This window comes from Castor canadensis, chromosome 11 (genome assembly GCF_047511655.1).
Source record: "Castor canadensis chromosome 11, mCasCan1.hap1v2, whole genome shotgun sequence".
Lineage (NCBI taxonomy): Eukaryota > Metazoa > Chordata > Mammalia > Rodentia > Castoridae > Castor > Castor canadensis.
The window spans coordinates 2417181-2438801 of NC_133396.1; the positions used below are offsets into that span (position 1 = coordinate 2417181).

At 48.4% G+C, this 21621-nt stretch overlaps 1 protein-coding gene across 9 annotated transcripts in view; it reads right to left on the minus strand.

Moving 5' to 3' along the window:
• Positions 1 to 448: 448 nt before the first annotated feature.
• The window catches only part of Rnf213 (ring finger protein 213), a 119062-nt gene continuing 97889 nt past the window's right edge, over positions 449 to 21621 (minus strand). For 7 of the 9 annotated variants that reach the window (XM_074044936.1, XM_074044930.1, XM_074044934.1 and 4 more), the window contains 21 exons: positions 20585 to 20798; positions 20196 to 20386; positions 19323 to 19445; positions 18572 to 18682; positions 17588 to 17830; positions 17200 to 17281; positions 16372 to 16406; positions 15102 to 15196; positions 13308 to 13467; positions 12389 to 12569; positions 10579 to 10670; positions 9850 to 10101; positions 8118 to 8250; positions 7672 to 7755; positions 7095 to 7275; positions 6699 to 6900; positions 5579 to 5656; positions 4880 to 5074; positions 4436 to 4525; positions 4168 to 4346; positions 449 to 2566 (listed from right to left, as the gene is read on the minus strand). In XM_074044936.1, the coding sequence (XP_073901037.1) occupies positions 2413 to 2566; positions 4168 to 4346; positions 4436 to 4525; positions 4880 to 5074; positions 5579 to 5656; positions 6699 to 6900; positions 7095 to 7275; positions 7672 to 7755; positions 8118 to 8250; positions 9850 to 10101; positions 10579 to 10670; positions 12389 to 12569; positions 13308 to 13467; positions 15102 to 15196; positions 16372 to 16406; positions 17200 to 17281; positions 17588 to 17830; positions 18572 to 18682; positions 19323 to 19445; positions 20196 to 20386; positions 20585 to 20798 (3075 nt within the window). In that variant the 3' untranslated portion in view covers positions 449 to 2412. The remainder of the gene's footprint in view (positions 2567 to 4167; positions 4347 to 4435; positions 4526 to 4879; positions 5075 to 5578; positions 5657 to 6698; positions 6901 to 7094; positions 7276 to 7671; positions 7756 to 8117; positions 8251 to 9849; positions 10102 to 10578; positions 10671 to 12388; positions 12570 to 13307; positions 13468 to 15101; positions 15197 to 16371; positions 16407 to 17199; positions 17282 to 17587; positions 17831 to 18571; positions 18683 to 19322; positions 19446 to 20195; positions 20387 to 20584; positions 20799 to 21621) is intronic. The other 2 variants (XM_074044938.1, XM_074044935.1) reach the window with 1 other exon arrangement.

Genomic DNA, 21621 nt, shown 5'->3' on the forward strand with positions numbered 1-21621 from the left:
TTAACAAATGGCATATGCTTATAACCATTAAGGAAAGGAACGGTGTTTGAATTTCTGTTCCTCTTTCACTGCCTTTATTTCAAATTACCCGAGTCTTCCCTGTCTCACAGCCCCACTCACTGGGTTAATTAGTTCTCATCCTTACACTGTGGGCAGCTGAAGCTGAAGAGACTGCAGCAGTCTCTTTAGGCAGAGGACTCCCCTGAGGCCAAGGCTTAGGCCTTTACTGAGCCTGGTTATGGGGAGCAGTGCCAACCCCACTGTGAACAAGGAGCTCTGTGGTTGTTTTGCCCACAGGAAAAGCTTCTGAACCAGAGCATAGGCTTTCTATTCTGAATTCTCCATGGTTACTCCTACAAGAACATTTCCATGGAAAACCAAAGCCATTCCCAAAAACCTCACTGAGGTCTGTGTGCCATAAAAGCTCTGCCCACAAACAGAAGGAGTCTTTAGCAGCAAAACTCAAGTTTATTAAAATAGGTATGACAGGTATAATGAAATTTACTTTTGCCAGTGTATTTCTGTACACACAAAATGATGCTAGATATCACAGTTAAGGCTTTGTAAGCATAGCATATAAAATGAAACACCTTACTAAAAAACCCTTCATAATAGAAAGAATTCCCAGGCCAAAGGGAGGGAAAAGGTTTTCACAGAAAGAGATCAACCCTGACTCCCACTTGCTAAGGTGTGGCCCAGTGAAAAACTGGTCCTGAGCTGCCACCTGATGGCCAGGGTGAGCTGCACCCCCAACTCTGAGGTATCAAAGTTGCTCCAAGGCCAAGATGAAGAGTTCAGCAAGCCCTGTTCCCACCCCCTGTATCAATTCAGTGGGCACTCCAGGAAGTGGGTGTCTGGGATAGGGGTGGCTCTGCATAGTCTGGAATAAAAAGACAATCGTGGATTGCTAAATGAAAGTAGAAATCATGGAATGAGTCACTACCTGGGTCCAGTTGCTGCACTCTGGATCAGACATCATGGGGACGGTCAGAATGGACTGCAGCTCCTGCTGTGTCTCCTGCAGGGATGCTCACAGTGCCCATGGCTTTGCTCATGGTCACCCCTTTGTATTCTTGTAGTGCAGAGGTACACAGGCCTGAGATTCGAGGTTAACTGAGTCGCTGACTCATTTGAGATGTGTATGAAGGATGTTGTCTTCAGCTGCACTGGCTCTCCTTGAATCTCACTGAGCCCTGAATGAGGGCCAGGCTGCCAGGCTGCCAGGCGTAAGTCAGTCCAGAGACATCAAGGGTATCAAAGATTTTGATGAAAAAGCGACAGTGCTTATAGTGAGAAAAAGCAGCACAAGATCAGGGTGAGCCATTTTTGTTTCCCTTTTTCAGAAACATAAGTGGTTTTGTATTCTGAGTCTCATTCTTGACTAAGACTCAAAGAAAGGAGGAAGCTGAGATCACTCCAAGACTGCATGTTTATTGGGCTTAATGCTAGACAACCAAAAAATTCTCCCTGGCATTGCTCAAAATACACCTTTGATCCAAGTTGAATTAATCCTTCATTTGAATCAAGATAGGAGAACTGGAAGGCGCTTTGGCTGTCAATCAACTCTTCATTTTATAGATTTTTTTTTTTTTTTGGCAGCACTGGGGTTTGAACTCGGGGCCTCATGCTTGCTAGGTAGGTGCTCTACCACTTGAGCCACTCCACCAGCCTTCTATCCATTTTATTCATAGAAAAACTTAAGACTCAGAAAGCATTCTCATGCTCTGCATAGAGTTTGGCTCTGACCCTTTGGGATTTGGCAGTGACGCATTGTGGGGTCTGGTCATTCTTGTTTATATGGCTTTAAGGCATGTGTAGACATCTGGCTTTCCTTGTGTTTGTGAGAAGGTGAAAGGAGTGTGGCACTTTTTTATACCTTCTTGGGAGCCAACAAATGTGTACAATTCTGGGAAGTTAAAGGACAGGGAGAAAGGAGAAAATCAGTTCTCTTGTATGTGCAGCATAGAACAGTGAAATACCCCTGTGCTTTCCTCCTTCTAAGTAGTAATGTGAGGCAGAAGGGCCCTGGTGGCCAGGAAGTACGAGGTAAGAGCCTGGCAGGCTTGAGAGACGGTTCTGGATGGGACCATTGCTAAAACGCTACTTTTTTGTCTCTCCTGGAATGCATGGGACAGTACTTGATTTTTAATTTCATGTTCTTGTCACTGTCATCTTCCAGTGAACAGTGTTTATCATGTAAGTTTGCATATGAATGTGTACATATTCTAGAAACAGCTTGGCTCTCAAAAAGCTGTCTATGCATACAGTGCAGATGCAGGCTGGCCTTGAACTCGGTGCTGCACCAACACATTCTTCCTCAGTACACACAAAGGCCATAGTCCCTGGTGCTATCTGTGCCAGGGTAAGGGCAAAAGAGCCACTTCTCCAGTCATATTCAAAGACAGAGCCATTCTATCTTGCTTGTCGGTCCTGTTTCCGGGCAGCAGCTGCTTTCCACACCGAGACGCAACTGGACAGTGGAATCTCTTCTGGGAACTGGAGCGCCACTTCAGGAAGGACATCACTCTCTTTAGTCTCCATGTAACTTACTAGAGTGTCTCTCAGGCTGAAAAGTCAGAGCACAAGAGATACTGTTGACAACATCAGGAACTCAATCAGTGATCCCTCTTCCCAGTTACTGGTGGACAGAAACACTGAACTTAAGGCCAGCCCAATGCTGAGCTCCTGAAGTGGGGCTGGAATTGGGGCTCAGGGATCTGGGTGGATGGAGCCAGCCTGGACAAAGCCCAGCCAGGTGGCTGCAGACTCTACTACTGCAGTCTTCTGGGCTGGGTGTAAAGAAAGCCTTACCACTCACAAAGAGCATGTGTTCTCCTTTGTGTTGTATATTAACAAAGATTATAAATCTTCTAGGACGTTACAAGTCCAGGACAGTAAAGACTTGAGACATAACTGCAAAGAAATTGCATGTATGTACAGGTGTACGCCATATAGCATAACGGAAGAAAATTGCAAACATAAAATGTGTTGATGAGGAGACCAGCTCAATTATTTAGAGAAAAGATAAAAGTAGCTGGGCATGGTGGAACACACCTACAATCCCAGCACATGGGAGGCTGAGGCAGGAAGATCTCTAGTTCTAGGTTAGCTTGGGTGGCAGAGGGAGACCCTGTCTCAAAAAGAATAAAAAAAGCTGGGCACCTGTGGTTCACGCCTGTACTTGGGAGGCTGATACCAGGAGGAGACCAGCAGGGGCAAATAGTTCATGAGTCCCTATTCCAAAATGACCACAGGAAAATGGACTGGAGGTGTGGTTCAAGTGGTACAGCACCTACTTTGCAAGTGTTTAGCCCTGAGTTCAGACCCAAGTCCCACCAATAAACAAGAAAAGAGACCCATTAAAGGTAAATCTCTGCTTCCCACTACACATAAAAATAAATTGTCCACAAAATAACTGTACAACATAGAACTATAAAAGCAGCAGAAGAGAGCATGGAGTGATGTGTTCTAACCTTGGCATTATAAGGAAGACCTTTATGTTAAGTGTATTTCCCTACAGAGGCTTTATGGGAAAATTCTGTCTGAGATGGAGCATTACAGCCTGAGTTAGAGCACTTATAACACATACAGATAAGATTTATTTCTATTCTGAACAAAGACCTTTTACAAATCATTGAGAGGTAGGGAGTCCAAAACAAGATAACCCAAAACTATCAAGAGATAATTCAAAAGATGATAAACTGCTGATTAATATAATAACATACCCTCACACACTAGGGAAGTACAGAAAAGCAGAATGCCAGTTTTTGGGCATTAGGCTGGCACAGAGGTAAAAAAACGGATGAAATACTGCTTTTTTTTCCCCTACAGCTTTTACACATGGGGGTAGCTTTTCCTACCGAATTTAAAATGCACATCTCTTTGACAGTCCACTTTTCTCAGCAGAATCTATGACTTTTGTACTTTTTTTTTTTTTTTAAATCTCAAGAGACTGAAACCAAGAAGCCAGAGCCCAGTGCACTAGTAGTGGAAAGTAGCAGGTGAAGGTCCTGTGTGAAAAGACTAAGCTGCATGTCTGGAAAGTCCCGGTGTGGGGTGTGTGTGTGCACGTGCATGCGTGTGTATTCCTAGGGAACTGTGTGTCTGGGAGGCCCAGGGCTTTAGCCGGACATCCCACCATCCTGTCAGCAGCTGTGGAGTCCTTACCTCCACTCGGGGTTGAAGCTGTCGTGGGTTTGGAGGCTCCTGAGTTTTACCACCATCATCTCGTGCAGCTCCAGGAGGAAGGTATTCAGGCCTGAGATATTCAGGAAAGTGCCTAGGAGCTTGGAGTGTTCTGGGCTAAGGTCTGCTTTGTACCTTGAATTGATTTCCCGAAACGGCTCCTAGAATGAAAGAGGAGCAAGTGCAACCTTAAAGCCTGGGAAGAAGGGTGTGGCTCTCCCAATCCTGAGCAGGCAGAGGCCAGACTCACTTTCTTCAGTCGCAGCAGCTGTTCTGACTTGTGCGCAGAGAGGAACTGCCAGAGGGCAATGGTGTGTCTTAACTGGCATCTGTTCAAAGCCTGAGAGAGGAAGAACACCCAGAGCGGGCAGTGAAGGCCCTACACCATCCACCCTGTACCTCACTTCTTTTTTCTGCTCCACACTGCTCCCTCCTTCAGCAGCCCAGAGTCCATGACGCCATACACAGTGCATAGGTGAACAACATCACTGCATCGTGTGTGGCTGGTACTAGCTGGATGCTCAGCACGGAGCACGTGTCTTGTCTCCCATCCCGAGTGTGCAGTTGTGTACTCTGCACGCCCCCCCTGCAGGGACACCTGTACCCTGCACTGTGCACAGTGGTGTTTCAGTAGGAAGCAGGAGACTCAGGTGAGGGCAGTGCTGATTTCCCAAAAGCCTTAGACAGGACTCACCTTCAGAATCAGAGTCATCTGATCGCCCATCTGCAGGACATCTTGGATATACACATTGAGGTGCATGCTGGGATCCCCACCGGCTGTGCTCAGGAAGCCCAAAGTAACTTCTATGACAGACAGGGCTTCACAGGCATCACTGTAGGACTGTAGCTGTCCACTGATGGCACTTATGGCTGAGTTGGGGAGGGGGCTCTGGGAAACCAAAACCAGGACAGGCTATGGTTGGGCTTCTTGTTTCTTACTACCTGGGAGGAGCTTAGCTTTGTCACTGCCAAAGCCACAGAGGAACCAGCTCTCCCATAGTCATAACAGCTGCCAAATGTGTTCACTAAGATCAGGCAGCATTCCAGACCTTTGATGATCTACTTCCACCAGACTCCTCAACCTATGAGGACACAGAGAGCCACAGCCACCCATCTCCTCCTCAACACAACATCGAATGAGCAGAATAAGTAAGCTCTCTGGACCTTTGCCTCAGCATATACCTGTTTGTGACACCATTACGAAGAAAGCAGCTCCACAAGAAGCCAGTCTGTATACTCAGTAAGAAAACCTGTGACCTGCTGTTCTGCAGAGAGCACTGGGGGCCTCGGAGCCACTGCGACCCCAATGCTCACGGCAGACATCAGGCAGGAAGCTGGACCTGTCCTAACTGGATGGAGCCATCCTGCAAGTGACAAGCATTATTATAAGCACCTGTTTCATTTTGTTCTTGATGTCCTCAAAGAGATATTCATAGTTCCAGTCATGTCTGTATACCAGTGTGGGTATTCCCTAAATTGAGAAAGAAAAAGGTTTTGAGAAATTAAATCCGTAGTGGAGCTATCCATCGACAACAAATACATCTGTCAGCAGAGACTCAGAGGCAGTGCCAAGCTGGCTGGGCATTCCTGGGCAGAGCAGGCAACTCTCTCTTGACTCATGATATCTCTGTTCAAGCCACAACCTGTGGAAACAAGCCACAGCGGCCACATGGCGATTATGCCACGCAGAATACTGTACTCCAGAAACCACAGTAGTGCTGGGGGGTAAGCACAGCATCAATTTGACAACTGGAGGCCAGACTACAGGCAAGGCAGTCCCTGCTAGGCTGTCCGAGCAAATAAAAAACGGTCTGGGTCAATCAATACTCACCCCAATTGAGGACAATAAATATACCTAAGTGTGCCATATCTGGCTGGCTTGGAAGAATGGAGGGTAGCTCAGGTGAAAGGACAGAGATGTGGAGGTGCCACTGTTTGGGGAAGGGGAGGAGTCCTGTGTGTGAGGTCGCAGGACTCAAGGCAAGTAAGTGAGGTGGGGTCTGGAGAGGGCTGGCAGGTTAGGATGGGGCCAGGCAATAGGGCCTTCAGTACTAGTCAAAAGAGTGAGGCGGGGTGTTACGCAGGTGTCCAACAGAGCAAGGGGACCAGGGAACACTGTAACACTTGGATTTTAGGGTGGGTGCTGTGAACTGAACAGCAGCTGTGGCAGTGGAAGGACACATGGAGGGCATGCATGCCTGGGCATAGGCTGCATATGCAGGCTGAAGGGATGGGCGGTGATAACTGAGGTCTCCTTGGTGGTGCCATTGACGATGGTGAACTCAGATGACAAGTTCATTGGGACTCCAGGCTGCCTGTGGGGCCTGAGGCACAGATGGAGGTACGGAAGAGGGACTGGGAGTGCCACTCAGCCCGGACACGGACGGAGGAGTGTTTGTGCACGCTATGGGTGGGTAGGAAATGATGCAGACGGCAGCTCACTCGAAACACAGGAAGGGCTACTTGTTCCCCACAACCACACCAAGTACATGCTTGGTGCAGGCTTAGCTTACCTTGAGCGTCAACCTGGGCTTGCCCTGGAGGAAGCGGCCACTGATCTGCCGCTGGATTTTCTCCAGGTCAAACTCCTGTGAGGTCTCCCTGCCCTGCTCCACTTGGTACTGGCAGTTGGAGAGGATCAGCGGACTCAGGTCACGCTCTACTTCGTAACTGATGACATGCAGGTCGGTGACCTCAGAGGCATCCACGGAATAGCTGAAGAGCACAAGCAGGCACATGGGGTCAGGCTGTAGGGTATGCGGGTGAAAACCATATGCAGTTGTGGGGCTCTGAAGAGGCTGGCTGAAGGAGAATGTGCCAGGGAAGGAGCTGGGGCTGGCTGGTGCCTGCCACCAGGGCCCAGGGCCCGAGGCTGGGCAGGCCCTAGCCCAGCTGGCCTGTGCACGTACCTGTTGTCTTCCTTGGAGAACTTTTCCACCGTGTAGACAATTTGGTTGTGTAAGCTAATCAAGTAGCTGACTAAGGCCGTGGAACAGAGGCCCAGACCCCGTCGGCGTGGCAGGATGACCTCAAAGTCGGTGTCCAGATCCAAATCAGAGCGGCAGTACTCTTTAGGTAGCTTGATTTCACCTGGAAATGACAGGGTTGCTCCTAAGCAGAGAGGTATTCTGCTCCATGGCGTTTCAGCCACAGCATGAAGGTGAGGGAAGGAGGAGAAGGCAGGCACGGTCATCCCCGCAAAACCGAGCCAGGAGCCCCATCTTAAGGCCCTGCCTCTGACCTCTCCCATGCCGGCAGGTTTCCGGTGATCCCAACCCCTCTTTGATTCTGCGTCTATGACCTCAAGAGGACTGGGTTTTTGTTTGGTTTTTCGATGTCACTTCCCAGCTTCCAGCAAGAGATTTAGAGACTCGGCATGAGCGTGCACAGAACAGGGTGCTGTACGTGGCAGGTGCAGGGCTGCACAGTAGTGTACCTAGAACAGGCCCTGTGACACTCCGCACTGACAGGGACAAGGACACGTACCGTTGGTCTCTAGGGACTGCCTCAGTGCATTCCATGTGGACAGAAAGGTGGTGATCCTGTCATGGAACAATTTCCTCAGCCCATCTGTTGAATAAAACTCTTGGTCAGAGACCACAGAAATAACCACATGGCCAAGGTCCAACCTCACAGTGGATTCTGGATGGCACCCAGCTCCTCACCTTCCTGTGCTTCCCAGCATGTTCTCAATGCTGTTTCAAACTCACGCGGAGTCTGAGCACTAGAGGGAGAGGCTCTCCAGCTGCAGGACTTTGTGTGTGTCTGAGATTCGGGGCCCCTTTACCTCATGCTGAATGCTTACGATACTGAGCACCGTTACCCTGAGCCCCAATGCCCCCGCCCCCACACACACTGGTGGGACCCTTTGGAACCACCTGGGAAACATGGATGGTCCCGTCTCTTGTTGGAGCTGGAGGCAGAGGTCATACCTGATCTATGACTGGCAATAAAACTTCTGATGGAATTGTATTCCACTTCGGAAATATTCTGGAATTGTTTCACTAGATCTCTTTGCAGGGCCAAAATCTCAGGCAAGAATTTCACCAGCCTCAGCTCCGCTTCCTAGGAGGGAAGATGGATCAGCCAACTGCCTTTATTGACCTAAGAAACACCATGGGGCTAGAAACGTTGGGACTGGTGTGGAGACTTGTACTCATGGTTTAATCTGGGTGATGTGCCATTTTACATGATGGTACACTTTGGAGCTTAAAAATGGGAGGAGGGTCACCCTGTTCTTTCTTCAAGTACCTATGGATGTCTTGCAGTGTGTCAGACATGGTTCCACATGCCTGGGACGGAGGACAAAGGGACAAAGTAGCCATGGTCACAGGTATGTGGCAAAATCCAATGAAAGAGATCTGCCGTGAGGACCGAAAGTTAACCCTCATCTCTGACCCTGTACAAAAATCAACTCAAGGTGGACCAAAAACCTAAGCGTGAATGCTGAGACCACTAGAAGAAAACACATGGGAAACACTTGAAGACATCAGTGGAGGCACTGATTTTCTGGCTAGGACTCAAAAAGCACAGTTATCGAGCAAATATTAACAAATGAGATTGCACCAAACTGAAAAGCTTCTGCACACCAAAGGAAACAATCAAGCGAAGGAAGACAGCTTACAGACTGGAGAAGAGATGGCTAGTTACTCATGCGACAGAAGGTTATTGTCCAAAATATATAAGGAACACAAAAACTTAACGAAAGACCCAGTGATCCAATTAAAAATGGGGAAATGATCTGAATAGCCACCTAGCCAACAAAGAAATACAAATAGCCAACAAGTGTCGGGAAAGGGCTCCATGCCATCAGCTAAGAAGGAGATAAAGCCAAAGCCACAGTGAGATGCAATCTCACACAGTGAGAACGGCCACTAAAAACACACGTAACCACCTGGAAGGACGCAGAGAAAAAGGAACTCTCGTGCTGTCAGTGCGATTAATAAGTATAGGAACACTATGGAATTTCCTCAAAAAATTAAAACCAGATGCACATACGATCCAGCAATCTGGGTCTCTATCAAAGGAAATGAAATCACTGTACCAAAAAAACACCCACACGACCATGTTTACGACAGCACTGTGCATAGCCCAGGGTCCATCAACAGATGCACGGATGAAGAAAATGTGGTATGGCTACCCAAGGGAGTTTTATTTAGCCTATGTAGACCGTAAAGGGTCTCAAAGGCCAGGCTGGCCTGGAACTCGCTATGTAGCTGAGGCTAGCCTTGAACTTGAGATCCTCCTGCCTCAAGTGCTGGGATTACAGTAATGCCCCACGACATCCTGAACTGGCTATGCATTCTTGAACAGTTTTGCCTTCAGCAGATACTTGTTGATGACCAACTGCTCCAGATCTGAGAATGAAGATGAACAGACACGACTCAAGAGACTTTCTTTTACTGCTGAGTGACCAGGGGGGTCCTCTCCTGGCCTTCAAATTCTTTACAGATTACCAGTAACCCCAACTTGTGTATTTCACTTGTGACTACTTTACACTTCAGACTTCCCGTGAGTTGGATGTGTCCAAAGACCTCTACATTCTTCCTGGAGCTCCTGCTACTGACCTATTCAGCACCACAGCACCGATGGGCTGAGCTCAGGGCCTCCCAGTCCCCGGGAGAATCTACCCAGAAAAAGAGGCAGACCATGACGCAGACGTACCTTCTGGAGGAACTGCCAGAGGACTGGCACCGTTTCTTTGCCGTTTTTCTGCTCCACGACGTGCTGGAGATATTCAACTGTCACCTTTTTCCTGCAGCTCCAAATCTTCGAGCAATGAACTGCACTTTTCCGGGGCAGGTGGGGCAGGAAGGTTGCTGGGTCCCCGTATATGATTTTGGCCACAGGGTTGGAGCTGATACGCTCATCTTGGCTGATGAGAGCACTCACGGTCAGCAGGGTTTTATCAAGATGCTGGAAAAAGAAAATGATCCAGAATTCTGGAAGTGAGACATTGCTACAGGCAGATGGAGACATCTAGTGACTTTATCAGGGAGTCTGCCTTCTGTGTCGCTTTTGTTATAATTTAAGCGTTCCTTGATGTAGGTTTTTTGCCTTCCCCAAATAATGATATTTCACAGCAATGTTTGATTGCTCTTTGTTTACTTCCGGAATGCTTAGTTACGCTCGGTGATGTTCTTGTCCGGGAGAGCATAATTAATTTATGACTGTCAGTGCATTTCTGGTGAGTTGCTACATGACAGTTTCTTTCTCTACCTCTTACCTTCACATCCCAAAGTAACAAATAATGGGGAGCAAGCTGTCACACCAAAACCTGAGGCCCAGCCACAGGCCTCCTATAGCCCTTCTGCAAGGACACTTGGGAGCCCCCCCCCCCCCAGCCCCATCCTACACAGTGGAGCTAAGCAGTGGTCATCACTCATCACCTACCCTTAGTTCAGGTAAAAGAAGAGCTTCCATGTCTTTTTCCCAATTGTTCCTGTATTCTTTGGTTGACAATCGTGCATCAAAATTTAACGGCCCTAAAAAGAAAACCAAAGTGTGTAGGCTGCCTAGGGAACAAAACACAAAAGATCCCAGCAGCAAACACTAAGTAATGGTGGTAGGAAAGAGACAGCTCACTGGCTGGTCTTCCTACGGTAACCTATGTACTTTTTGTTCTTTTTGGTGGCATTGGGCTTTGAACTCAGGGCCTTGTGCTTGCTAGGGTAGTGCTCTACCACCTGAGCCATGCTCCCAATACTTTTTGCATTGGTTGCTCTTGAGACAGGGTCTTGTGTTTATACCTGGACCGGCCTGGACCACGATCCTCTAATTTTAGCCTTGTAGCTGGGATGACAGGGATGTGCCACTATGTCTTGCTTTTTGTTGCTTAAGATGAGGTCTCACAAACTTTTTGCCTGGGCTGGCCTCAAACAGCAATCCTCCTGATCTCCCCCTGCCACACCCTGCCCCCTGTGGCTAGGATTATAGGCATGAACCACCATGCCCAGCTGTAAGTTAACCTAAGTATTTTTTAATCAGTTCCTCCTGCCATCACCAACTTACTGATTTATTTATTTTGGTGGTACTGGAGTTTGAACTCTGGGCCTCACGCTTGCTAGGCAGGAGCTCTTACCATTTGAGCCACCCTGCCAGCTCTCTTTTGTGATGCATTTCTTTCAAGATAGGGCCTCGTGAGCTCTGCCTCCTGAGCAGCTAGAATTACAAGTGTGAACCACCGGTTCCCGGCTCAACCTACTGATTTCTGTAGAGACCTCAACCTCTGAAAATCCTTCTGACCTACAACAAGCCCTTCTGAGCAAAGTCACTAAAGATAGAACTCCATCTCTGAAGCCCAGGAACACAGTGACAAGTGACCAGTGCCACCATCAGCTCTCTCAGCTGCTGTCACGGGCTTATGGCAGAGGCAGAACCTGTGGAGGAAGAAGCCTCTGGGTGGCTCAGACTGCGGGCTGTCAAGGGCAGGATTCTTCTTGCTATTACTACCATGGCTATGGTTTAAAGTAACATTGTTGCTGGAGGCGTGGCTCAAGTGGTAGAGTGCTTGCTTAGCAATTGCAAGGCCCTGAGTTCAAACCTCAGGACCACCGAATGGTAACACTGTTCTCACCAGGGTAATTTTAGGAGACTTTTGCAGGGCTGGGAATGTAACTAAGAGGTAGCAAGCTTGCCTAGCATGTGCAAGGACCTCTGTTTGATGCCCAGCACTGCAAACAAACAAACAAACAAACCAAGTTTTTATAGTTAAAGCAAAAAGAAAGCAAACCCACTCTAATACCGCCACTCAGAAATGATGTTTACTAAATTATCTTGCACGTAATTTTAAATGTTTAGAATACAAGAACTAGCTCAGCAAATACAATGTTTTTTAGCCTGCTGTTTTCATTCAAGAAATTGTGGACCTGGGAACACATCAGCACTTCCAGGAAAGCAGAAGCTGGAGTATGGACTGGTTCTCAGATATGCATCACCTGCTTTGCATGACTTGGCCACTACAGTAGGTTGGCACTTGTGTACAAATGCTCCCCAGTAGTGAAGATCACAGGTCCTTGCCAGGTGTGGGGTGAATGGAGGAACAGGAAAGCCCTCTACCCTCCAGCAAGGAGAGGAGAGTTCTCTCAGATCCCCTGTGCCTGTGGTTTTCACTCATTCAAGAGCCAGAGGAGCAAGCCTGTTTCCTGGCAGTTGTGCCCAAGATCCCCGGACCCAGCCGGCCGGCCTTCACCCCCTTGCTTACGCTGGCTGGCGACGGGGTGGCCTGCGTTGAGAAGGCTGCGCAGGGCGAGGTGCACTGTGTGGGTGGTCTCATCAGCGCTCTTGCCCAGAACCTTGGTCAACTGCTCCAGGTCTCTCTGGATGTGCTGCTGCAGGAAGTCTTTTGGCTCTATCACCCGAGGCTTAATGATGTTTATTAAGGCCTGTGAGGCAATGGAATAAAACGTAAAGTGAGGTCTGTGTGCATTTCGGAGTCAGAAGACAGTTTCTAAGGTGAAGCCACAGATCTATGTGTGACACAGCAGAGGTGACAAGGAGATGGGTGAGGGAAACAAGCAGCTGACAGCTCTGGAGTTATTCAGGGGGAGCAAAGAATGTCCCCACCTGGCACTTTCTGCCCTCTTGGCTAGTGTAAACTTGGAGGAAAAGCAGCGTGCTTGCTTGCCCGCTTGCCTAGAGCCAGGAGGGATCCCACCCACCTCTCCACACCCAGTGTGGACCAAGGATACATGCAGCTGTACCTTGAGCTGTACCTCTGACCATTACACCTTATGTTATAGGTACTGAGATGTCACACTACACCCCTAAATACATATGGGGTCAGTTAAAAATAAAAACATGTGCTGGGAGTGTAGCTCAGTGGTAGAGTTCTTTCCTAGCATTCATGAGGCACCAAAATAAATAAATTAAAACATTTAAAAAACAAAGTAGATTTTACACAATCTGAAGAGTGGCTCCCCCAATCCCATCAAATGCCACGATGGGAAAAGTTAAGACATACACATCTAGTATTACTTTGCAGGTTAGAGCACCAGTGACATCATAGATCCCCCACAATCAATGTGGCTAGGACTTACAGACGAAAAGGACAGAGTGAAAAACCATAGCAGGTTCTTCCTATAGCAACTAAATACCGAGCTCGGCAGTGGCATGTCACACACCTGGCGATTTTGGGCAGCTCCCGAGAGCATAGTCAAATGAGTGAGTAACCGGATGAGAATGAAGACCACGGGAGACAGCTGTCTGTCAGATGCCACTGCCACGGCCCTGGAGTGTGGGTTGCCCAACACATGGCCAGTCTGGGTTCTGTCTGTGCAGTTCCTGGAAAGGACAAAAGAAGACAAGGTGAAGTCGGAAGATGGCTGTTTCACCTCAGCTCCACGGACACACCTCACAGTCTGAGGACTTGGAGACGAGGTCCCTGCTTTGAAGAAAACAATTTTAAAACTACTTCTTACTCAAGTAAGCCTAGGCCACTTGCCTATGAACCTTTCTTTACAGAGACCCTTTCTGGATGACCAACACCCAATGCTACCCATGTCGAGTGGCTGCAGTAGGTGGTTATTGGGTCTTGGGTCTCATCTCTGGGCAGGTGTCAGGTCAGAGGCCTGCACCTGTCTCAGGGCAGCTAGAGTTGGGGATAGTTGGATTCCCATGGGGGTCAAAAACTGGTAAAAAATCAGGGTTGCCAAAAAATTTGTATTACATTCAGATGAGAGCTTCAATGTAATTGCAAACATATTAGGGATTCAAAAACATTCTGAGAGTTCATGGAGAAAGCAGATTAGAATATTTTAAGCTTTGACTACACCAGAGAAACCAGAATGTACGGTAACTGCAGATGGGTTCCACCAACCATCTTTTTTTGTGGGGAGAGGGGTAAGGGACTAGATTTGAACTCAGTGCCTTGTGCGTACAAGGCAGGTGCTCTATCACTTGAACTATGTCCCCAGCTACCCACCAGCTATCTTAAGGGAACACTGATGACTGCCTTCATCCTAGGAGTAAGTGTGGAGCTAAGAGATCAGATTTTTTTTTTTTTTTTTGTACTACTGGGGTTTGAACTCAGGGTCTTCACCTTGAGCCACTACACCAGCCCTTTTCTGTGGTGGGTTTTTTTGAGATAGGGTCTCTAAAACTGTTTGCCCGGGCTGGCTTTGAACCATGATCCTTCTGGTCTCTGCCTCCTGAGTAGCTAGGATTACAGGCATGAGCCACTGGTGCCCGCCAAGACAGATTTTTATCTGGATTTTGAAGTCTGGTACAATGGGCTCTCCATAACTGCAGATTCAACCAATTGCAAATCAAAAATATTTTTAAAAACTGCATTTTTATTCAACATGTATAGGTTTTCTTTCTTGTCCTGGTTCCCTAAAGGATAAGAGATCCAGTATCTACATAGCATTTACACTGTAACATATTACGAGTCAGCTAGAGTTTAAGATGTGCTCAGGCTGCATGCAAACACTGTGCCGTTTTATATAAGAGACGTGCGGATTTGGGTGTGTGGGGGATTATCCTGGACCCCAACTCTCACACAGACTGAGGGAGGTCAGTATTTGATAAGGTTGACTATGTGCTCTTCACTTTTCTCAGATGTAAAAAGAAAACAAAGGAGGAAGCTAAGACAGTGCACAAGTCTTAAATGTCCCTCTAAATCAGGCCGCCTGTTCATATCAAACATTATTTCTATAGGGAACGCACCCAGGGCCCAAATGGAAGACACCAGTGTTAATACGTATTAATGTGCAGGCCGCTTTGCATTTAAGAGCAAATGACAGATAAAACACCTCGAGGCTCTATGACCACAGAGACCTTGGCATCACTACCCAACCTGACAGGTGCAAGTGTACAAAGCATTAGTGACAGTCTAGGGGTATCAGTTTAGCAACTGGAAAAGACCCAGCCCAAAGCCCAGAGCTGGGACACGAGGAAGGAGAAGGGAGCTTACGTACGTGATAGGGTTAAAGCCAGCGTCCGCTTTGTGATTCAAGCCTCCGATCTGAGCTCCACAGTCAACACACCTGCTCTGTTCCATTGGCCTGCCACACTAGGAGGAAGACAGACAGCATCGTTTTAAGCACAAATGCTGCCTCGCAGGGGACCTCCCTGCTGCAGGAGGCAGTGAGTACCACCAGCACTGCTTCCCTGGGGTGGGTGTATTTTGCTGGAGGAAGAGGAATCGCGGGAACAGGTGGACAGTTACTGCAAACATCCTGTCCATGGGCAAATGTAGACTTTCATTTCTTAAAAACCAAGGCCTGACTATTAAGCTTGACTCCTGAGTGACACTTCACAGACAAACAGAAAGTTCTGCTTTCTCGTGTTCATCCGTCTTGACATTGCTGTGAACCACAGCAGTTCCTAGTTCTTCCTAATCTAACACCAGGAAATATGCTTCCAAACTGACTTCCTCACATCCACTGGCATTGTTTGTTTTAAACCCAACCGTAATATTTTCCTCTCCCAAAGTCAGACTGCAGACCAATCCAGTCACAGGCTCCCAGTCCACAAAATCTCAGAGCTGGGAAATCTGGGAAGAAGCTATTTCTGTCTCATTTCATGGGTAAAGAAGTGAGTGAAGCTCAAAAACATAAAGTGGTTACATCAGGATTATCCCTCTTGTCTCTTGTTTATTAAGTGACATGTGTCACTTGCATCCTATAGCCTATGGCTCGGTAGGGCAGCTGCGCTGTGTGCAGGGCTCCCGAGATTGCCTGGAGTCCAGAGACGAGTCACACACATTTTTACCCCATGGCTCCCTGCCTGTGAGCCTCTCTCCTGTCCTCTGGCTGGTAATCCAGCCGGCAGCCTTGCCAACATGTGGCCATTCTGCAAGATGCTGACCCCTGTTGCAGGGAAAAGAGAGGATGCAGCAGCACTGTCCCGTCCCTGTGGGCCTTCAGCAGTGTCTGGGGTCATTCTTGGTGGTCACACGGGGAATGGGGTGAGGAGGAGGGCTCTACTGGCATTAGTGAGGTGAGGTCAGGCCTGCTCTAAATTTCCCATGCACAGGTAGGGAGAGCAGTCCACAGGGCTGAGGGGGAAAAACCTGGCCTAGAAGCCATTAGCACCACTAGAGAAGCATCGGAACCCCTGGGCAGCCCTTAGAACGACAAGGTCGGGACTCTCACTGTCCTCCCTCCTCAGGTCCTCTCTCCTCAGACCTGGAGGAATGCAGCTGTGAGCCGCTCTCCAAGCCCTATCCCCAATACCAACACTTACCTCTCCTACAGAGCATGGGTGACCATTGGGACAGTCTGTTAAAAGAATAAGAGGACACATGTTGGCTGCTGAGTCCAGCAAGTGACCCGTATGAGCCCGTACTCTCTTCTCTGGTCCTGACCAAATACGACACACCCGAGTGCCTTATCAAAGTCTTGAAGTATGTTGTCAGTTACCTGACATCTACATGGGACTTAGAAAATGCGTGCTGATAGCGAAAAATTCCCAGGTCTGAATTTAATTTCAAAAATCAGAGAGAAATTAGAAGGCAGACTTGCACCAGGGGCAACCTGGCTGCAGGTTGGACAGTATTTTATCTCTCTCTATTGTCTTGGATTTTTTCTTTATCTTTTTTTTTTTTTTTTTTTTTTTTTTTGCCATGAGCAAGTTCTAGGAACTTTAAAACTAGTTTTCAAGAACTTGGTGCATGGCTCAAGTGTAGAGCGCCTGCCTAGCAAGCATGAGGCCCTGAGTTCAAACCCCAATACTGCCAAATAAACCAAAACCAAAAAACTGGTCTTCAAAGATCATCTACGCAACGCAACAGCAAAATTCACATGAAGTCATGGGTTATGTCTCCTGCCATACAGTTCTATACTTCAAAAGAGCTATCTTTGGTTCAAAAACCATTGGCCTCTGAAAGAGCCTCAGTGTGGTTCCCAATCCCTGCTTCAACCAAATGGAATACCTCTGCCTGGAGGTTCACCATCGTCTGCCTCCTATACACAGAACCATGTGACCTCAAGTCCAGCCCAAGGCCTGGTGTGGCCACTGACTGAGCTACACAGCTCAGAGGAGCGTGCCTCCAGCTGAGATGCCAACACTTACTGTACCACTTGACGCCTTCCAGACCCTCCCATCTCTTCGCTTGAGCCAGCAGGTCTTCCGGCATCGTTGGAAGAAAAGCATTCTGAAAGACCAAAAGCAAAGGTGGTTCCAGGTAAGCGAGCACAATGCCTGGTGGCTGCCACACTGCAAGAGGCCTCAAGCAAGGAGGGGACTCCCCACTTTTCGACCTTGAAAGCTATTTATGAAGGGCACATAGCTCTGTGGGGAGGAGCAAAGAGCAGAGCAAGTTTCCAACACCACGGCAGACTGACGGATCAAGTGGGGCGAAGAGAAAGGAGACAGGCTCAACTGATCCCAAGGCCACAGGCTCAGTCTACACAGGGACAACCCACCCAAGGTTTCACTGAGAAAGCCGATGTGAACTTACCTCCATGTTGGCTGGGTAGAAGGCCAAATTTCTCAAGGGTTCCAACACTTTGTTCTGTCCACACAAAAGGACGACTGTGGCATGAATGGCCATTTCTGTCACTGTTCCTTCAAGGCCGCCGTTACCAGAGCCTGACCTCAGCAAGGGCAGCGTGTTGTCCACGAGGGATGTCGCAAACAATCTGATATCCGGAGGGGAGAGGACCTTGCTTCCCTCAATGAACTGGTTCACAGCCGCGCATTGCTGCCAAGAACACGTTTTAGAATAAACATGTACTGAAAGAACATCGTGCCGGGCGCGGTGGCTCGCATGCCTGCAATCCTAGCTACTTGGTACCAAATAGCCAAAATTGAGATCAAGAGGATCACAGTTCAAGTCCAGCCAGGGTAAACAGTTCATGAGATCCTGTCTCCAAAATAACCAGAGCAAAATGGACTGGAGGTGTGGCCCAAGTGCTAGAGTGCCTGCCGAGCAATCATAAGACCCTGAGTTCAAACCCAGAACCACCAAAAAAAAAAAAGAAAAGAGTATTATATGCTGGTGCACACCTGTAATCCCAGCACTCAGAGGCAGAGGCAGGAGGATCTTGAGTTCCAAGCTGGCCTGGACTACATAGTGAGACGCTATCTCAATCAAAAAAAAAAAAAAAAATCCTATGTGAATTCCACTTCTGCTGTCTGTTAATCACACATTTTGGTACCAAATATCAAGGTAAATGTGGCTAAATTATCACCAATTGAGGAAAAATTTCCTTAGAGAAGAAAATTTTCATATAGGAACACAGATACAAAATACCCAAGCACAAATTTCAACATTGTTTTGGCAAACATTCTGCTATGTTCCTGAGCTCAGTTTAGTAATTTTGCAAGCTTTGGGCTACACAAAAAGTTCCTCTACATAATGAGGTTGAAAACCTCTTTTATTCAAAATAGTCCCCTTTGAACAATGAGGCTCCAAACATAGTCCCTAAAGGCGGTGGCTCACCTCTGGCTTGGGATGGAGGTTAGTGTTGTCGGAGTGGCACAGAGTGACCATCTCTCTGTACAGTGCCAACAGCAAGTACGCAGCCTGTTGCAGTTTGGGGCTCCTGCAGGCCTGCAAAGACAAGGGTATCAAATTATTGGGCTCCACCTTAGGGCCAGGGCCTGGCGGGACCTGCGAGAGAACAAGGAATGCATATCAGAACGTGAGGGGAAGGGGCCACCTTCCCAGGCCCTGGACAGTGGGGCCGTGTGACTCGGGCCGTGAGGTTAATGAACTATGCTCAGATCAAACTCAGTGTGCACTGACCACACACACGAGATGACAGTCAGGACAGAAGGCAACACCTGTTCTCCCGCCGACCACCTCACTGGTCTTACAAACGCTTCCTGAGCAGGCTCACCTCCGCCCCCTCTTTCCCAGCACAATGCAGGGCGAGCGGGACTCCCGAAAGAAAGAAGACCGGGACAATTTACAGGTGAGAATCTAAAGGCCCTGCATCACACAGACGGGAACGTTGCCAGTAGACTGGTTTCCATGACGTCAGAGTAATCTTCCAGGAAGTGACTTTTCAGCAGGGTCTCAAGGGATGGAATTTCCATCCCTGAGCCAGGACACAGAGGCCCTGGGCATGTGACCTGTGTATGTGGCATGACTCGGGACCGCTCAGCCCCTGAGTCATTTGACATAAACAAGGGAAAATACAGGCCACAAGGAGGTTGCCTGGTACCAGACAGCCCCAAGCCCGTCCTACCATCAGAGCGTTGCCAATGCCTGGGGTCTTGCACTCGAGCACGGCTTTGCCCATTGCGTCACGAACAGCTTTGTACTCCTCACCGTGTACCAGGTACCCATCCATCTGGCCCAGGAGGTTCTTCTGAAACCCAGGAGTAAGGGGGTTAATCACGGAGGGACAATCGGAGGAATACTCAGTAAAGAACTGCCTCAGTAGGCAGAGGTGCCAGGTTATCACCATAGGCCAGGAGGCAGGGACTCCCTGGCTGGCCCCAGGGCCATCATAGAGAAGAATGGCCTCCTGGGTGGACGAAGAGCCGGGGAGGAGGCTGTGCTGACCTTGTAGCAGCTCACTTCCTCCACTGACAGAACCACGCCAAGCCCAAGGCAATGTAAAATGGGTCACCTCTGAGCCCCACTTGGTAATTTAAAAAAAAAAAAAAGGGTTTTGGTGGTATTTTGTGACCCCAGGACAATAAGAATTTGGTAATATCTGAGCACCAAGAAAGGTGCTGAAGAGAGTTTCTAAAGCCACACTTCCTACAGCCTTCCATTCGTCCTAATTCCTGTCCCCCCATCTCTGCCTGTCAGAAGTAAAAAGGACATTTCCTGCAAGCTGCCACTTCCAATTCGCTGGACGTAAAGGCCACAGAAACATTCCTTTACTTTCCCTGCATCCAATGGATTAGCAATCATGCCCACATAAACTCTGAGGTGACAGACAACCGGGAACCAGCCCTGCTCCTGTGTTCACAGGTCTACCCCTGCCCTATGGCAGGTGGTGTACACCTGTGAAGCTCGGAGGTAAAGGCCCAGACAGACACATGTCCGCCTCTGCTGGATAGGGGAGGGTGGGTGGATGGCAGGCTCACAGCAGCCCTCTGCTCCTCACCTGCTGTGCAATGACATCCTTGGGAAACACCCACTGGCAGGGGTGGCCCTGCCTGGAGAGGCTCTGCACGAACTCCATGCCACGTAGGCTTGAGAGCTTCCTCACCAGGTACACACGGTACCAGTCGTTCCCGGCCCGGGTGCAGAACTGCTGGACGTGCCACAGGAAGCGTCTCTTGTCCTCAGCCAGCTCTGAGAGTTCAGGAGAAAGCAGTGAGCAACTGGTGACAGAACACGTCCTTTAGGATGCAAAGCTGGCCAAAGGGCATTGGGAACTCAGAGCAAAAAGGACACCGGAAGAAAAGGCAGGAAGGGCCAGTGGCCCCGAGAACAGGTGTCCAGAGCTCCTGGACTTGTAAGGAACTGGGTCTTAAGGAGGAGGAGACCTGCCTGAGCCTTCCTGCAGCTCCGAGAGGAAGTCAGCAGCCTTGTCGAGGCACAGGCGGATGGTGGCTACCTCCTGCAGGTATCCCACTGAAGCTATGGAGGCAGGCTCCTGGCCTTGTCTTTCCGGGGAGTACTTCATGAGGAAACGGAATTCCTCATTCAGGTGCTTTGGCTCGGTGCTTCTGGAGAAAGCACTTGTCTTCTCGTGCACAGAATCCTACGGAACACAGAGCAAGAAAGAAGAGCATAGATTTTTTGTTTGTTTTGTGGCACTGGGTTTTGAACTCAGGGCCTTACAGTTGCTAAGCAGGCGCTCTACCACTTGACTTACACCCCAATCTTTTTTGCGTTATTTTTCAGAAAGGGTCTTGCTTTTTGAATAGGTCAGCCTGGGGCCACGATACTACCTTTCTCTCCCAAGTAGCTGGGATTATAGATGCACACCCCACAACCAGCTTGTTAAAGATAGGAGGGTCTTAACTTTTCTGCCTGGTGGGCCTCAAACCACGATCCTCCCATCTATGCCTCTCAAGAAGCTAGGCTGACAAGCATGAGCCATGATGCCTGGTTCAAAAATAGAATTCTTTTTAACAGGCAAGTCCTCAACCTTGTAGAATTTCCAGTGTGCCTCTGGGGAATTAAGGGAAAAATAAAGAGTATATTATAGATTTTTTTTTTTTTTTTGGTGGTGCTAGAGTTTGAACTCAGGGCCTCACGCTTGCTAGATAGGTACTCTTACACCTTGAGCCACTCCACCAGCCCATTTTTTGTGTGATGGGTATTTTCAAAATAGGGTCTCATGGACTATTTGACCAGGCTGGCTTTGAACTGTGATCTCCCTGATCTCTGTGCCTTCTGAGTAGCTAGGATTTCAGGCCTGAGCCACCAGCACCTGGCTTGAATGTAAATTTTTTGAATCATGGAAAACTAGTATCTTATTTTATGTTAGGGGCAAGAAGGAAGGGAAAAGGCAAAATTATGAGGAAAAATATTTTTCATATGTATTGTAAAAAATTTTGGAAATAAAAATATGAAGACAA